The sequence below is a fragment of the Emydura macquarii genome, unplaced genomic scaffold, assembly GCF_026122565.2.
Source record: "Emydura macquarii macquarii isolate MOO-44397 ecotype Brisbane River unplaced genomic scaffold, CSIRO-AGI_Emac_v2 contig_3517, whole genome shotgun sequence".
Classification (NCBI taxonomy): Eukaryota; Metazoa; Chordata; order Testudines; family Chelidae; genus Emydura; species Emydura macquarii.
Window position 1 is genome coordinate 4,352,360 of NW_027133654.1, and position 17,740 is coordinate 4,370,099.

At 44.0% G+C, this 17,740-nt stretch overlaps 2 protein-coding genes across 6 annotated transcripts in view; one reads left to right on the forward strand and one right to left on the reverse strand.

Annotated features, from left to right (window-relative positions):
• The window catches only part of GGPS1 (geranylgeranyl diphosphate synthase 1), a 50,629-nt gene extending 42,073 nt beyond the window's left edge, over positions 1-8,556 (reverse strand). The window contains exons 1-2 of one of the 2 annotated variants that reach the window (XM_067535811.1): positions 8,329-8,556; positions 18-108 (exon numbers count right to left, since the gene is read on the reverse strand). In XM_067535811.1, coding sequence (XP_067391912.1) covers positions 18-87 — 70 coding nt within the window. In that variant the 5' untranslated portion in view covers positions 88-108; positions 8,329-8,556. Of the gene's footprint in view, positions 1-17; positions 109-7,619; positions 7,707-8,328 lie in introns of those variants that run through there. The other variant, XM_067535812.1, reaches the window with a different exon arrangement.
• A 366-nt stretch (positions 8,557-8,922) lies between these two features.
• ARID4B (AT-rich interaction domain 4B) overlaps positions 8,923-17,740 on the forward strand; it is a 126,909-nt gene continuing 118,091 nt past the window's right edge. For all 4 annotated transcript variants that reach the window (XM_067535979.1, XM_067535980.1, XM_067535981.1 and 1 more), the window contains exons 1-2: positions 8,923-9,157; positions 10,093-10,156. In XM_067535979.1, the coding sequence (XP_067392080.1) occupies positions 10,151-10,156 (6 nt within the window). In that variant the 5' untranslated portion in view covers positions 8,923-9,157; positions 10,093-10,150. The remainder of the gene's footprint in view (positions 9,158-10,092; positions 10,157-17,740) is intronic.

The window sequence follows — 17,740 nt, forward strand, 5'->3', positions numbered from 1 at the left end:
GGTACAAGGAGACTTGCCTGGCAGCTGAAGTAAATACTTGTATGGCTCTAAAAGAATTCTTGTAGATGTTTCTTCCATTCCCTCCATTTCAAGCAGCAGTTTTTCACTCTGTCAAAGAAAAAAAAGAAAAAAGCTTCTTACTATCACAATCAATATTAAGAGAATTTAAAAATATATAATGGAAGCAAAATGTTAGCATTAGGGTAAGAAAGAAGAGAAGCAGGCTTACGCGATTTAGGACAGGCCCACTTGAAAATGTTGCTTGAAAGAAAGCCATTATTTTCCAACTATCACTGGTTTTCCATTACACACTATAATCTTCTTGCTGTTGTTTTATCCACTTTAACCAATACCACATTTTAAAACAGAGGAACTTGTTTTGATTTTTGAATAAAGCAAAAACCATTTAAATTGAAATTCATTATAAACATTTTCTAGGAGTCTGCTTTGATTTCTGGGTCTCTCTCCAGCTTATCTAAAATGTCTATTTAAAAAAAACCTAACTAATAGACACACACACACACACACACACACACACACACACACACCACAGGCAAGCACCATTGTGTAGATCTTTCCAAAAGTAAAAAATCAGAATTCAAATTCTAAACATGTCTTTATGCCCAAGAATGCACACACACAAACGCACACTTAATCTAAGTTTCCTGATTAAAAAAATGAAACCACCTGAATTTTTAAAGGCATATTTTTAAAACAAAAGCACTTGAGATTTTTGGCTTACTCATTCTTTCATATTTGTTGTAAAATTCATACCATTATGTCTGCTATATCTTATTCTTTTAGATCAGTTTAAGTGTTTGTTTCTCTTTATCCTTATTTTTTCCACCACATATTCCAATTGTGTCTCAAGTTTTCCTACTGTCAATTCTGGTTTCATTTTATAGCTTATTCATCTTCCAGCGTTCATTTCTCAGTTCATGTCCCTTTCTCTCTTCTCAGGTTCTCCATTTCTGTAACTTTTTCAGACTCCTTTCTGTAATCCATTTTCCTTCCTCTCACCTCTAACCTTTCTTGCTGCACTGCAGATACAGCAGCTCAAAACTCAATGCTTTTAATGTCATTTGAAGACTGAAGCTGCAGTGGTAATATGAAGTTTCATGCTACTTCAGCAGCAGTCCTTGACTGTGTAGAAGGCATCTTGCAAGAAGTGTTTTGCCCTGGCAACAGTTGAAGAACGTCCCTGGCTGCCAGCCAAAGGCTTGCTGCTAGATTTAGGAGTACATTACATTTATATTTTAACAACCGGCAGATTAAGAAGAGTGATCAAAAATTTGCTAAAATTTAAATTTATTCCATTTACTATTTCCAGACAGTTTTCCTAGATGACTCTTGGTAACAGGTTCCCCCCCCTCCCCCCATACACAGGAAAGACTTGCATTACAACAATCATAAATTAACTAACATTTAAGGTGACATCTTAAGTCACGTGGCCAGCAGGAAGGACTGCTAATGAAGGATCAGAATGCCATACCCTTACTCATACTGAACAGAGTACCTTGCACCACTTTTAGTGCCACTAAATTCAATGGGACCACTTGCAAAGTGAGCATAACATCTTCCCCAAAATAAGGATGCAATTGGGTAAAGAAATAGTGACTAGGAAAAAAAGGAGACAAAGGGAAATACTGGAAAAGTGAGAAACAATCCTATGAACTGCATTATATGATCTATGAGTTTGTCATATCTGCCAAAAAAAGATGTATACAAATGGCTATCTAACATGCCCTTTCAGTACAAGCACAGAGCCAAAAGCAAAGATTCTGAAGGTTGTTAATTTCACAAAATAAGAATTTGAAGCTTTTGAGATTTTCCCCAAAAGTTTCTCAGAGCTATACAATATGCAGAGTTGGTTGCACACATTTATGTTACAGTAAACATATGTGACAGTTATCATAAAGTCAGATTATTTCTAGAGACTTAACAATGATTTTTCAATACTGAGCTCTCAAAAGGTGGTAGGTTTACCCTCTCTCCAACATGGATGGATTAAGCTTTTGTTTTGGGATGCCTTAAGAAGTTCTTGATCAGAAACAAGATATTCAGAAGTTTCTAGTTGCATAGCTCACTATGCAAACGACATTAAACTATTACATACCTGCCCAACCATAATTTCTTCTGCGGTTTTACAACAAGAGGTCATTAGTTAAGACAGTTTCTCATATTGGTCTGCAAATCACTAGTGGCCCAGGGAGAATTAGTTAGTAGATGCCATTTCCTCTTTCTTGTTTCTAGATGCTTCTACAGCTGTCCAGACTAGGCTTGGCAAGCTGGTGAATTGAGTGGTCAAATATCAATTGACCATCTATTTATTACTTGATCAAGGTCAAATATTGTTATATATTCCAGCAAGAATGCCCAGATGTAGGCTGTGGCCTACCCTTTTGATTGCACCATGGTGCCATTCTTCCATTTTTCAGAACTTCATTTTATTGAGGTTTTTATTTTTTCATTTAATAACTCACTTAAGTAACTTATTTTTTGTATTTAAAAATAAGAATCTAAAGCTAACCCTATTGGAAATCATGAAGTCTTACTCTTTTAGTACTACTCTAACACTTTAAAACATCTGACCATTTTTGACATTTGACAATATTTGACCAATTAACTGACCAATTATTTTTGGACTGGTCAAACGACTAGATCAGACTAACTTTTGTCAAGAAGAGATGGGAATCTTATAGAAACAATTGAAATTATAAGCAGCTAGGCTGCCTTTTATTATGAGGAGAATGCTAGTCAATACCACAAGAAGAGTCCAAGGGAGAGGGGAACAAAACAGTTGATCCACTGCAAGAGGGTCAGGCAACTAGGCAACACATCCAGGAGAACAAGGAACAGAGTGACAAGGAAGTCTGTGGAGGGGAAGGGGATTTAAAAAAAACCAAAAAAAACCCAAAAACCCCACCACACAGGCAACAGAACCATGTCCTCTTGCACAAGGTGGCAGAAAAACTTGTACACATAAGCAACAGAAAGATCAACACTAGAAATCGGAGAGGGAAGATAAAGACTAATAGCAGATTCCCCTCCCCACCGATTGCAATAGACATCTTAGTACAAACACTTTCCCATTATTTCTCCATGTAAGCAGCTTATAATTGCTTATGATCAATTTGCCATAAAGAAGTCATGCAGTTGCAAACAGGATAGAAGGTGATCTATGAAACGTCCTTTATTAACATACGGTCCACAATACAAAAGAGCTTGAGTGTCCCCAATTAGGAATAAAAACATTTAAAAAAAATTAGCCATACTTCTTGACCTTTTCCCACTGAAAAAGTAAAACAAGGTCAGTGTCAGCCTCATGTAATCTCTGTCATTAACACATCTCGGGGCCACTGTGAATTAAACTTGAGCAACTAAAGTCTCTTTACTTCTGAATGAGAGAGCGCACACACAGGGATTTAACTTGCTGCTTTAAATTAATAGAAGGTGTGAATTTAAGTTAACTAATAGCAAAGGGGAGGGTAAAAAGATGGAATATATGAGCATTCAGCACAAAAAAGATACTGAGAACGAAGTTAATTAAGGAACCAAAGGTCATGAAAAAATTCTTGAATTGTTTTTGCACCCATGCAAGGAGCCTAGGTAACAAGCAAAAGCATCTGGAATTGTTAATTTATTAGCACAAATTCCATCTAGTTGGTATTACTGAAACCTGGTGGGATGATTTGAATGATTGGAATATTAAAATAAATGGTTACAACCTATTTAAGAAGGATGGAATAGGCAAATGGAGAAGGGTAGTGGTACTATGTCAAAGATGGCATTACCTATTTCTGAGTCACTGATAACTCAGAAGACCGTGTTCTTGAAGGCTTATGGATCAATGCCCTATAAATCACAGTATTAGTTGATGTTTGGTGAAGACCACCAAATCACATTATGGAACAAGATGAACCTATTTATAATATGTAAAGGAAAAAAGCTGCATGATCACAGGGGACTTCAATATAACTGACATATGCTAGAAGTCTCATGCTTTCCATACTAAAACATTCCTGGAATTTCTAAGCATCATAGATGAGAATTTCCTAACACAAGATGTGCTGAAGCCAACATAGGTGGAATTCTTTATTAGACCTTGTCTAATAAATAAATAGATAAAGAGGAACTGATCACAGAACTAAAATTAATGGTAACTGCGATACAAGTGATCATGATCACTTGCATCACATATATAATGTGCAAGCAGAATTAAGTCCAGACCAGTAATATATTTACTTGGTGTTTTAATAGGGCCAGTTTCACAAAGCTGAAAACAATTCTGTGCCAAATCAGCTGGGAGGAAGAATTCAATTAGAAAAATGAATGATAATTGGAAATAAGTTAAGAACACCTTACTAGACACCAAAAAGTCACAATCAAAGAAGGAAGCAAGTCTGGTTAAAAAACTGACCTGGTTTAGAAGGCAAGTGAAAAATAGCTATAAATATACTTAAATTGAAAGGGAAAGCGGATAGTAATGAATATAAAGCAGAAGTCAGGAATTGTAGAAAGCTGGTAATACAGCTAAATGTAAGTTATACATCTAACGAAGAATATAGGCTATGCTATATGATGGAGGACTCTTTCCTGGGAAGCAGTGACTCTGAAAAAGATTTGGGGGTCACTATGGATAACCAGTGGAACATGAGCTCCCAGTCTGATACTATGCACAAATAAGCTAATGTGATTCTGGGATGCATACACAGGGGAATCTCGAATGAGAGCAGAGATCATTTTACTTCTGAATTTGGCTGTGGTGCAACTGCTGCTGAAATACTGCATCCAGTTCTGGTGTCCATACTTCAAGAACTATGGTGATAAATCAGAGAGGATTCAGAGAAGAGCCATGAGACTAATTACCTTATATTGATAGACTCAGAGCAAAAATTATTTAGCTTAGCAGGTTAAGGGGAGACCTGGTTATTGTTTATAAGTATCTACATGGGGAACAAATATTTAATAGGCTTTTCAATCTAGTAGAGAAATGTATGACAATCTAATGGCTGGAAGTTGAAGACAGACAAATTCAGACTGGAAATCAGGTGTAATTTGCCATTGGGACCATTTACCAAAGGTCATGATGGATTCTCCATTATTGACAATATTTTTTTCTAAAAGATATGCTCTAGGAATTATTTTGGGAAGCTATGGCCTATGTTATACAAGAGATCAGACTACTTGATTACAATGGTCCGTTCTGGACTTTTAAGGCAAATTTATTGATTCACTTTCCTGAACGTGCCTGTGTAGACACACCCTAAGGTATGTAGTGCTGCCACCTAAGCCTGTGATCAAACAGGAGATCGCCAAAAAAAAGCTAAGATGTTAAAAGGAAATGGCATCAGCAATTCAGCAGCTAAGAAGATGTCCCAGCAGGGTTAAGAGGCATGTGCAAATGGAGAGGCTCTATTTTAGAGGCAGCATAGAAAAGTTACTGTTTGTTATTAAAAGCCTCCACAGCCCTCTTTGCAAGAGCAGAGGTGTTCACAATGCTGTTCTGGCCAAACCACAATTTGGTTATTTAATTAGTCAACAATGTTTAGTTTCAGTCTGAAAATTTATTCTTCACTTCCCCTCCTAGACTGCTGCATGGTGTTGCTAGTACCAAGTGAGGTGTGTTCCACTCCATGGGTGGCTACATATTTCACTTGTGGGGAAATGATTTCTTAATGGTGGCAAATGGTCCCAAAGCAACTTAATAGAACAGATAAAGCATTGGATAGAGATAGAGCACTGGGTTTTGAGCCAGGGAGGGGGGCTGTCACCTGGGCAAGTTGCAGGCGGTTGCTGCCTGGCTGCTAGCCCGGGAGGTGGTCGACTGCCACCCAATCCAAGCTGGGGCAGAGGAGGCTTCCGCGCTGGCTGGGACCCAGGGATGTGGGCAGGCGACTGCTGCCTGTCTTCAAGCCAGGGCACTAGAGGCTGTCTTTCAGCTTGGAGCCGGCGCACAGATGGCTGCCACCCAGCTGTGAGCCTAGCTCGCGAGACACACGAGGCCACCGGGTTCGCACCTGAGAGCTGGGACCCAGTGGGAAGCGGAGGCTGCTGCCTGCCTCCCCCAGAAGATAGCGCTGCCACCTGCCTCCCAGCTGGGAGCTATGACTGGGCAAAAAGCAGGCGGCTGCTACCTGGCTTCCCCAGAAGTCAGCAACTGCCGCCCACCTCCACATCACTATTTTTCCTCGGGTACCCCCTGCTTTTGTCTCACGTACCCCTGGGAGGTACCACAGGTTGAGAAACTATGATCTAGGTCACTTTCCCCCACCTGGGCAGTGCTGTGAGGAGAGCATCAGGAACCACTGCTCTCTGCCTTCCCCTTACGCAGCCCAAGTGGGAAAGTGACCTGGATCCAGGGAGCCCTGATATTGCTCTCCCCCCCCCACACACCCCCAGTTCCCTAGGGCTGCATGGAGGAGAACCTTTTGAGGTGGGAGAAAGCAGCAATACCAGCTGCTCCATGTATGCAGGTCTGTTTCCCCAGGTGGGTGCAAGAGGAGGGTGCAAGGGTTAGGGACAAAGAGGGCACAGTGCAGGGGTTGGGATTAAAGGGGAGTAGGAAGCCCACAGGGGCCAGGGATAGGCACCAACAAGGGTCACACTCAGAAGCTTGCTGCATGAAAGGGGTCATCAATATAAAAGGTTTGAGAACCACTGCCCTACAGTGTCTGCAGCGTTGTACTGCCAATCCCAGGATATTAGAGAGACAAGATGGATGAGGTAATAGCTTTTGAGTGGACCAATTTCTGTTGGAGAAACAGACAAGCTTTCGAGCTTACACTGAAAAGCTCTGCATAAACTTGAAAACTTGTCTCTCTGATCAACAGAAGTTGGTCCAATAAAAGATATTAAATCATCCACTTTGCTACACAGTGTCTACAATTCTAAGAGCAGCAGCATGGTATTAGTGTAATAAAACCAGAAATGAAAACCAGGCTAGTCTCATTATCCAAAACATATGAATTACAAGTTAATATTTCCAGTTTTAGAAATCTAAATAGTTCAAGAAAACTAAGTAGATTTTTACTATTATAGCAACTCCTTGAAATGGCTACTACTGAGCCAATGTACAGGTTTATCTTAAAGAGATTAGTCATGGTCAGACGTTATGAAAAATACCACCTTATTGCAGATTTACCATTTATAAGTAGTTAAATGACAATACTAAAATGCAAAAATATTATTTTTAACTTTTCTAAAGTCACCTTTGGCTCAGCAGCACCTACACAGCAATAAGAGGTGCCAGCATCAAGATATAGTTGTCAAGTTTAATTAAGGGCAGAATTTGGTCTGCAGAAGTCTATTATCAGTAACAACACAGTAGACAAGAGAAAGACAGCTCTGCTTTTGAAATTCTACATTAAATTTGCAGGGCTGGCTGTTAAGACCTACAATCTTTTTAACTTGTGAACTGAATGAAACTGAAGAAAGAACATGGATCCCAACTATGCCAGAAGTACACTCTTTTCCGAGCTGAACTGCACTTTAAAATGGTCTTCACAAAGAAAGCACATTGCTCCACCGATCAGCAAGTGACTAAAGCCGCACTGAGTTAGTAATAAAACAACTCCACAGGAATCATCTTGCATATCCTGGTGGCTATTATTGCTTACCTCTGCCAAACCTGGGTACAACAGCGCCAGCAAAATGCTGTTGCTTAAACGACAGCGCCATTTCAGCGCAAACCAGAGTCAAGCCAGGGAAGGGTCAGCCCCCCTTCCGCCCACCCGCATTTTCTGATTTCGGGAACCGCTTGCTTGGGCTCGTCTCATCCCCAGGAGCGAGAAAGCTGGAGTCAGCTCAGCACCGTCTCGCGGGGAAGCGCCACCCTCCGAGGCGAGGCGGCTGAGCCCGTGGTTTCGGAGCGACCCCAATCGCAGGCAGGAAACTCGGAGTCCGAGGGCAGGTGATGCTGCCCGCCCTTTGTTTCCCCTCAGCTCGCCCTGCCGACCCAGCGGACGCGCCCTCCCCGGAGGCTGCACGGGGAGAAGGGGGGGGGGGAGGGAGAGAGACGGCCACGGGGAGCTGCTCCCACTTCCCCCATCTCGCCAGGCGGCGCCTCGAACGGGATCCGGGCAGGTCCGCGCGCCGCCAGCCGGGGTACGTGGGTCACGGCAGCACCGACCTGGCGCCAGGAGCCAGGCTCAGCCCGGAGAAGGGAGCAGGCCGGGCAGGCGCCGCCGCCGCCAGCTGGGAGCCTCAACGGAGCCGGGCTGGCGGCAGAGACCGCGCCCCCATGGCACGGGGGCGGCTGAGGGGACCGGCGGCGCCCGAACCCCCCCCCCCCCCCCCAGCGCTGCCACCACCGCCGCCGCCACCTACCGCCAGCCGGGGTCACCATCTGCCTCCACGTTCCCCCGTTGGGCCGGGCCGGGCCGGACGAGGCCGAGGCCAAGACACACACACTCCCACACCCCGCCCGCGCTCCGCTCGGGCCCGGGCGGCTCCCCCCGCCCGTCGCTCCTGTCCTGCGCCCGGCGGCAGCTCCTAGAAAACTCCGCCCACTTCAACTGCTATTGCCGCCACCCTCTTCTGTTGGGGGAAAATGCGCCACCGGGGCTTCATTGCGCAGGCGCCAGGCCCGCCCACTGGTTTTAACAAGCGCTCGGATTCGCCCCGCCCCCTGGCGGCCCCTCACTCGCAGTGCACCATGGGAGAGGTGGTTCGGCTCTGAAGCTCCGCTGCTTCTTGAGCGTTGACGGGCGGCGAGGGGAAGAACCGCGCTACCCATGAGCCTCCGCGGCGCCGAGTCTCTGTTTCCATAGAATTGGTGGAAAAATGACGTTAGTGTTTCCGATACGGCGGCCAATGGCGCAGCGGGACGGGTGGGCCTTACCGGTTCTGGGCCAATAGAGAAAGCGCAGGGCGGGGAGGAGGCGGGCCTCTGTACGTCAGTCACTTTGTGAGGTGGGGGAGGGGAGCGAGAGGCTCCGAGGAGCGGAGCAGCCGCCGCCGCCGTCGGGTCCGGGCAGGAGGGATCGGTCCCATCGTCGTACGCAGCGCGGAGCAGCCGCCGTAGCTAGCGCCGTTGCTGGGATATTGATCCGGGTCCAGCGCCAAGCCAGCGGGTCCGGAGCCGCCAGGAGGCTTCGTCCCCCATCTCCCCCCGGGTCAGGGGGAGCCGCGGGCGGGCGGGCGCCGCGGAACAAAGGTAACAGCGACAGCAGGAGAAAGAGCCGCCCCGGACCCGGCCCCGCCGCCAGCGGGTGAGGGAGCCGGGCGGCTCCGCTCGGGCGGCGGGGAGGGTCCGGTGCTTGTGGCCGTTCCTAGGCGGGAGGGGGGTTGTTTTTTGTCCGAGCGAGACTGCGGCGGGACTCGCTGATTTCCCACCCCCCCCCTCCCTCCGCCGCCCCGTGGGGGATGGGTGTGGGGTTGGAGTCGCTGCGGGGCGGCGAGGAGCCCGAGTGGGGCTGCCCCCTTTGCAGTCTCTGCTGATCGGGGCCGGCCTGCTGCGCTGGGCAGCTGCGGCTGTTGCTGTTGAAACTCCTGCCGCGGAGTCAGCGCTTTCTTTCATGGGGGGGTGGGAGAAGCTGCCGCCTCTGCCGGGATCTATAGAGCCGCAGCCCCTCCAACGGGGAGAGCTGCCACCCAACCCCCCCACTCGTCCTCATACAATGGAGGAGCAGCGGCCCCTTCCCTCCCCCCCCCCCCCCGCCCCGCCGCAGCAAAGTAAGGGGGTTTCCAGGGATCAGACACCGCAGCCCCCCCTTCCCCGCCCTCGCGTCTCTGGGGCGAGGATTCTGCGCCCCGACCCCCGTGAGCTGGGTGCGGAGCGGGGACTCTCCCGGAGCAGCCGGAGAGGCTGGGGGGTGGGTTGTTGTTGTGGCAAGTTTCTCCTCCTCTGACAGAAATGGCGTCAATGGCAGCGAGTGAAGGGGAAGCCGAGCCGCGGTGTGTGGGGGTTGGAGGAAAAGCAGTGGCCGAGCAAGTGGGGGGAGGAGGCGTGAATGGGGAGGTATCGGAGATGGGGGGCGAAATCTGGGGGGAGGAGTTTGATCAGGACCCCGGCGGCCCCACTGCCTGGTTCCACCCGCGCTCCGGTGCAAGCGACTGGTGCGGTGGCTCAGTGCTTTGTTTTAATTCCAGGTCCGGCCTCAGCCGCTCAGCCCCGATCGGGGGCTTTTTTCCGCAGCCTGAGCTCATCATGAAGGTAAAACCCTCATCTCTCCGTCTGGGAGGGGCTGGGGAGAGGGTTGCATGAGGGAATAGTGCCCCGATCTGTCCTGGCCCCACTCCCCGGTGCAAGGCTCGGCGCTGGTGCGGATCCAGACTGCAGGCTGCTTCATCCCACTGCTGTGGTGGGAGCCTTAGATGCCTTTGCTGTTTGCTGGGCAGGTTTCACTCCGCCACGTTTTGCTGAGAGACAGTGAGAGTTCACTGAGAGGGGGGTCGTGCCCCTTCCGAAACAAGCGTTTGTAGGGGAATAAGGATATGGCTGCCGGGCCAAGCTTCATGGAGGAATAAGGGACAGTCACTCCGCTTCGGAAAGTAACATTGCAGAAGAAATATCAGCCAGTCATGTTTGCATTAATTGAGGTTAAATGATGGATTTACTTTCTGTGCCTTAACGGGAGTTCTGTAGAATTAATAATCCTGAGCTGGTGAGGGGGTGTCTGTACAGAGGATGCTCTGCAGTGAAGGTAGTGCTGCAAGATGCAGAATGATTTTCAAACAGCTTTTTAGTTTCCTTTTTAGTGCTGTGTGCAGTATCCACATGCACCATTGTCAGTCACAGGCATTTGTAGACCACTGATACTTGGTATATTAGGCAAGCCTGATTGAAGTGATTGTTCCACTCAGCTTAGATGTTTTTGTGAAGAATCTTGCATCTCTTTAGTAGATTTAACAAGTGTGATTATCAACTTTTCCCCTGTTTTACTCTTGGTGAATACAGTATCTTGTTTTAAGTACTGTTATTTATATTACAGTAGCACCCAGAGCTCTTAATCAGGATCATATCTCTATTGTTGTGTTGCGGTAAATCTGGCTTCCCAGTTTTATAAAACATATCAACTACAGTTGTTGCAGAAAAAGAACATTTGGAATATATGCATAGCCTATCAGCTTTATTAATCATCGCTAAATACAGTAATCTCTAGCTAGAGTTGACCTTTTGGGGGTTTTGTGTATGTGTGCCCATGTGTATATTATATCAAATGTATATACAACAATGTATTCAGGAAACACTACACAAATGGCAGAGAGTACAAACCGTTCTGTTTCACTAGATTCAGTAGGTGATGCTAAGCTTCTTATATAAGAAATATTTAAGGTTCAGAACATTTCTCTTCCCTTTTGGTTACTAATGAAAGCCATAAAATTTACATTTTTAACTGTTATTTCGTATAGCTTTTCTTTAATGGGAGAATAACTAGTGAGGTCTGAAGTAGCACACAAGTATTTGTATTTTATTAATAAGTTGCATCTAGTAAGAAATAAAAACTATAGTTAAACTTCTGTTGCACTGTTATGTGATTCCCAAATTGTGGTCCATGGCCTGCTGCTCTGTGAAGTGTTGGCTAAATACATTGTGCTCTTTCTACTTGTGTTCATGTGGTGGGATGGAACAGATGGGAGCAGGAGATGAAATCTAGAGTAAAAGGAGACAGAATGGTTAACTTTTTTCCCAAAAGGAAAAAAGCGTATTGTTCTAAAGACAGATAAATATACATGTAAATAAATGTTGTCGTTACCATGAAAATGTTCAGATACAGTGGTTAAAGGATCCATATAAGTGTCTACATACACACTTGTGGAGGTGAGGAAGTCTGCAATCACAAATGGGAGGGGAAAGTGTGCTATAAAAAAGCATGAAAACCCCCTCTTCTCGCTCAATTGAATAAGTAGCAAAAGACTTAAGTTTTAAATATCAAACACAAAAGCCTGTTTATAGACCCATATTTTAAACAATATTTTGATGAAAGCTAAAATTTTCTTTAGTCATACATAAGATTCAGACTGCCATCACAGGAAGTTTATTTTTTTAGGTAGATGAATGAATGCTGCCAATGTGCTCACATGCTGATTTTAGTGGATTTTAAAACACGTTTTGGGATTTGTTCATGATGAGATCTGAACTTTTGTTTGGTCAGGATGAGCAGACTGATTGACTGGAGTTTCCCTTTAAAATGTGTTTGGGATTTGAACTGGAAGATGTTAGTCAGTCACAGTGAAGCTACTTTTTAGAGTTACAGCACAAAATAATTTTAAACTTTTAGCTGGTTTTTAAGCTTCCAAAGAGTAAAACAGCATGTCTCATGCTAAATAAATGTATCTTACAATCTTGTAAGATAGTTCGCATATCCATGAAGGTATTGCAAGGATACAGATTTGTCTAATTGGAAGTAAGTAAGGAATAGAAAGAGAGAGAGAACGGAATTTTTTCTATTCACCTATATCACATAGTAACTGAATGATTGATCAAATAGAGCAGGATACTGCTTAAACATGACTGATTTTGTTTATAAACTACTGGAAGAATGTAATGGTGGACATTTTAGCATTTAGAGGATTGAACTCTAAAGACGCAGTTTTATAATGAGACTGCCCACATTGTGCTCATTGCAGGATTGGGGCCTAAACCTTGATTATTGCTTTAGTGATCCTTCCTTCAGATAAGGAGGCAGTGTGTTCTGTGGATAGGGCATTAGATTTGGAGTCAGGTGATCTGTGTTCTATTCCCCTCTCTGCCACTGACTCTGTGTGTGTGAACAGGTCACTTAGATTTACTATGCCATAGACTTCCCATCTATATAAAGAAAATAGGATATTTAATCTTCTTTGTAAAGCTCCATGAAGGAAGAACGCTATATCAGAGCTAGTAGTAGTAGTATTAATAATGATACAAATGGAAGGTCACTTAACAAGCTTAGTTATGGCTTAGGACTGTGTGGGGAGCAATGATGATACTGTCTCCCAGCACAGGGTTTCTCATCCTTTTTTTTGAATCACTCCCCACCTTAGGTTTTTTTTTTTTTTTAAACATGGAGCTATTCTTTCTCCTGCCTGGCCCTCCCGAGGGCACAGGCACCATTTCAAATTTCAGTACAAGGAACAACTTTCAGCTGACGTCCAGGAACCATTTAGGCCACTGGTAGCTCTTGGATTTTTTTAAGATTAAAATGTAAAGATTCATCTATTTCAGAAGCATTTTGTTGTGATTTATTTCCTATACCACCCCACAGTGTCCCCCACCTCCATCTACCTCCAAATCACCCAGCAGTGCTTCCCCAAACTCAGCCTACCCCCCCAATCACGTGGCAGCTCCCAATCCCCATACTGCCCCCAGATCACTTGGCAGCTCTCACCTCCATACTCCTTGCAACCCCAGCTGGCAGTACCCCCACCCACTCTACTGCCCCAGCTTTAAATGACCTAGCAGCACCCCCACTGGACAGCACTCCCTTCCCTCAATCACAAATCTATGGCTCCTTCTTAAAGAGAGAGCAGAGGGGTCGGGGGAGCATTTGGAGGGGATTCTGCCAGGTGGGGGGTTTCCCACACCACACACTGCCAACCAAGTGTTCCCACTCACCTGAGTCAGCACTCTTTGCCACAGGCACATGGAGTTTGGCACTAGGGTTCAGCGGGTGGCGTCCCCTCCCATCTAGAGCTGCGGTGACTGACAGCATCACAGGCCAGTCATGGCTCTCCTGTGAGACTGGGATTCTGTGAAGCAATGCTGAGGTCCATTCAGAGCACCAGCTGCAGCCCATCCTCCATGCTCAGATCAGCGGGCCTGGCCTGGCTTGTCATGCCTGCCTAGAAAGTTTGATATGCTTCCCTCTCCCCTGCCCACCAACTTGAGAAGCTATGTCCTTCATGTTTACCATCCCCTATAGCCATTGTTTTATTACAATAGCACATCTTGATCCAAGAGAATTAATCCCTTTATATACTAATAAATAACACCTCAGCCTACCAAGAGTGAATTGTACATGAGCTGCAAAGATGAAAAAACACTACAGTTTTGTTCATATAAATGTTGGAATAATACCTGTGTTGGATGTTCCACTAGATGACAAACAAATCTTTTTCCTCTTGTAATCACATATTGGCCTATACTAGAGAAAGGTTAGAGTGATGTGTGAATTGCTATAGCAATTTCTGTGTTCTAGTTGGGATTCTCTTACACTGTGTGATTTGCAGTGTGTCTTAGCAAAATAAGAGTGTTTCAGATGGTTAGAGAGTCTTGGTCTGCCAACCTATTTACAAAGTAATTATGTGCCAACAACTAATTTTATATAACAACTACTGCAAAGCAATTTATAACCTTTCTATCTTAGAAATTGTTAAAAGTCCAGGGGATAAACTCTAGAAAAAGACATACAACCTGCGGTGTACTTTTTTTTTTTTTAAACTAAAGGTTAGGGATGCAGATGTTTCATTGCAACTTAAACACTATAGTTAGGTATCTAAAAATTAGAAGCGATTATCAGAGTATTTGCCTTTATCTTTTGTTAGTGACAGCACTTACATGAAAATAAAATTTCCTCATTGTTGCTTAGAAATGTACTTGATGCTGACTAGCCGTATGATAACATAAGTAGTGAATATTGTAGGAACTATAGAGATGCATTGTGAACTAATACAATAGAACCCTGTTTATCTGACCCTCCATTATCTGGCTTTCTGTATTAACCAAACAACCAGTGCACAGAGGTCCAGTAGTGGACAATCACTCCTGTGGCCGCTAGACGGCACTGCAGCCTCCCACTGACCCATTTTCTGGATGATCCAAATTTTTGATGATCTGATTTGGCCCCGGTCCCAGTTATATCTGATAAAGGGGTTCTGCTATATCTGGTTAGATCTAATGTGGTTGTAACAAAATATAATGTTGAAAAATGCCTATTTAAGTGTTAGTATTTCCTTGCCCTTTAAAATTGGAGCTTTAAAATGCCAAGCCTAAATTACAGTTTTACATAGTTGTGGATATATTTGTATTTCATAGCCTCAGGTGTTTTAGGGTGCTAATTCAAAACTGTCAAAGCTATATACATGTGATGGGAAGAATGTGGTTTTTTAAACATCTTCATTCTAAATTTTCATATTGGTTTCAGCAGCAGTCATTTCACAGTGACCTACCTAGCTCTCCTACAGAGGTCTCTGGTGTATGCGTACGCTGCGACTGCACTGCCTAAAAGCCTGTCTTCTACATCAGACCATTGTGTTGTGTGGACTAAAGTGAAATATGCCTTCTAAACTTTTTAGTAACTAATTTCCATCCCGTAGCACAGGTCAGCTAAAAGCCAACTGCTCTCATTCACTTTCCACAGGCTGGAAACTAGTTAAGGAATTTATTGACCTTTCATTTTCTGTTCAGCTGTGTGGGTGACAGCAGAAGTTCTGGGGTGGCAGAGGAACACTCTTAGTAGGGGACTGTTCAGGTGAAGGAGTGGGAGAACGGGTATATTGGTGTATTTTTCTCCAGAATTGGTTTTTGGCTTGCAAGAAACCACTACTTTTAAAAGAAATGCACTCCTTATGCTCCTTACTAACCAGCCTCTGGTCCCTTTTACTTTCCTTGTGCTTACATAATTACACAGAAAGAAAAGCAAACATTGCTTTACAGGACATGACTGAACAACTTAGACTGAATAGAATTTGACTTACATAGCTGAAACGTCAGCCTTGTATCATACAACAGGTGTGTAACTTGAAAGTAGCTAACTCAAATTCATGCCTTTCAATATTTAATCATTTAGTGGGAAAGTGTGATACAGGAGCTCTGAGGTAACATAGGCTGGCTGGGGATGGGGGGGTACTACTTTAACTGGAGAAAGTTAGCTACCACCACAATTCAGGGCAAAAGTTCCAGTATTTCCCCTCAGTAGTCTAGCAAGGGCACTCACTCTCAGGCTTCAGCTATTGCAAGACCTCAGTAAGCCCAGTCCTTCCAATCTGGCCCTAAGGATTGGAGCCCTCCATGGACCATGATTCTGTCCATTTGCTGGATCAGGAAGAAGGCCATGAACCAGTTTAAAATCAGGCTATTTATCCAAAAGCCCTATCTTTGTCTGTTAGTCCCTGGAGAATTCAGTTTGAACTAGTAGCTCTCCAAGAGGTTGGCTTCCAAGTCTGATAACAGAAGAAGTATATTAGCATCTCCTTCCTACTAGAAAAGGTACATACAATATTACAACAACACATACACAATTGTATTTCAATACAGTGTACCTCAAAGGTATTAATCCTAATTCAATATGGTTCAATTTAATTCAATAAACTTGGTATCAGATATATTTGGATCAGTATTTTTAGATGCCGGGTAACTATTGTACAAAAGCTACTACCTAATGTAAGAAGCTGCAACATTGAATATATGATGCAAATCCTCAGTAAAACAATTTAAAATGGGCAATCATAAACCTTTATAATCTGAGAATGTTTGCTGTATATTGCTGTATTTGTGGGTGCTGTAGGACTGTGCAAAATCTTGTGTGCTATATTTGTATATTTTAAAAAGATAAGTTTTTTTAACTATATTTTAAAGCCATTGAGAAGAAAATGTGAATTCTTATGCATTGTGCTGATATGCACCATAGAATACATACAGCTATTGTTTTACAGTTAATTGAGACAACATTACAAAGGTTCAAACTATGAAAAGCTGTGTGGCTTTTTTGGTGGGAGGATAAGGGGGAAGTCAATTGGTCTTCCCACAAATTGCTTGCCACCTGTCTCTACTGAAGACTTAGTATCATGCATGTCTTCCCTAGACACCTGAGTTTTCGAAGTCATCTGCAGTTTTAAACGTATACAGTGTTTGGGACTCTTCTTATACAATTGACTGAACAAGTATTTTTATGCCATGTGTGGGAGGGACAAGTATTTTAATAATGAACATTTAGAATTTAAACTTATATGTGGACTTGAAGGGCTGTGGAGCCTTTCAACCTCTACGATCCCCAGTTCTGTGATGACTGTAAGTTGTTCACCTTTTGAGGAAATATGATGATCGTTCCTGTCAAGTTTCATACATTATAATTGGCAGTGTAGCAATTTTTAAAGAAAAGCAAAAGACAGAATAAGCGTGGACTTTGAGCTACTCATCTCCAAGACCTGGGGGAAGAATATCGACAAGTCAGAGTTCATGAGCTTGCACTGCTGCTGCCCTTGTTGCTGTATGTCTGAGTAAAAAAAAAAAAATGCTTCTCTTATGCCTTTCCATTTACCCCTTTGAATGCTGGTCAGCTATTTCTGTGGGTCCACCTGACTTGGACTAAGCCATTGAAGTTGTGCTGCCCTCTGGATACCTCTTTCTCAGTCCCTGGTACAGCTCCAGAAGTAGTGGCTTCTGAGAGATTTCCAAAGGCCTTCAGGCAGCCAAGGAAAAATTTTTAATACCATCCTAATAGGAAATATTACTTAATGCACTGTAACTGATCTAAAGTGTTTAGAAACATGACTAATCTGTTCTTCCCATATTGCTAAATTTGAAGGATTGGGAAGTAGCTAGATGGGATAATGTTCAGAACTTCCAGTACACAAGGTTGAGAACTACTGTACTATCCTAACTTGTAAAGAGAGTAAAATTTCTTGGTAAGAGGAGTTCAGTCTAGAGAAAAACGGATATCCTCATCCTTCATGCTGGCCTCCATTCTGAGCAAATGTTCAGCAGTCACTCCCTGCTTGGGAAGATATGTTCTGCTGGAGCTTTGGAAAAGCAGCTATGAAGTACTCACAGTGAAGTGTAGCAGAGTGTTTCCGCAGTACCCACAGAAAGCTAGAG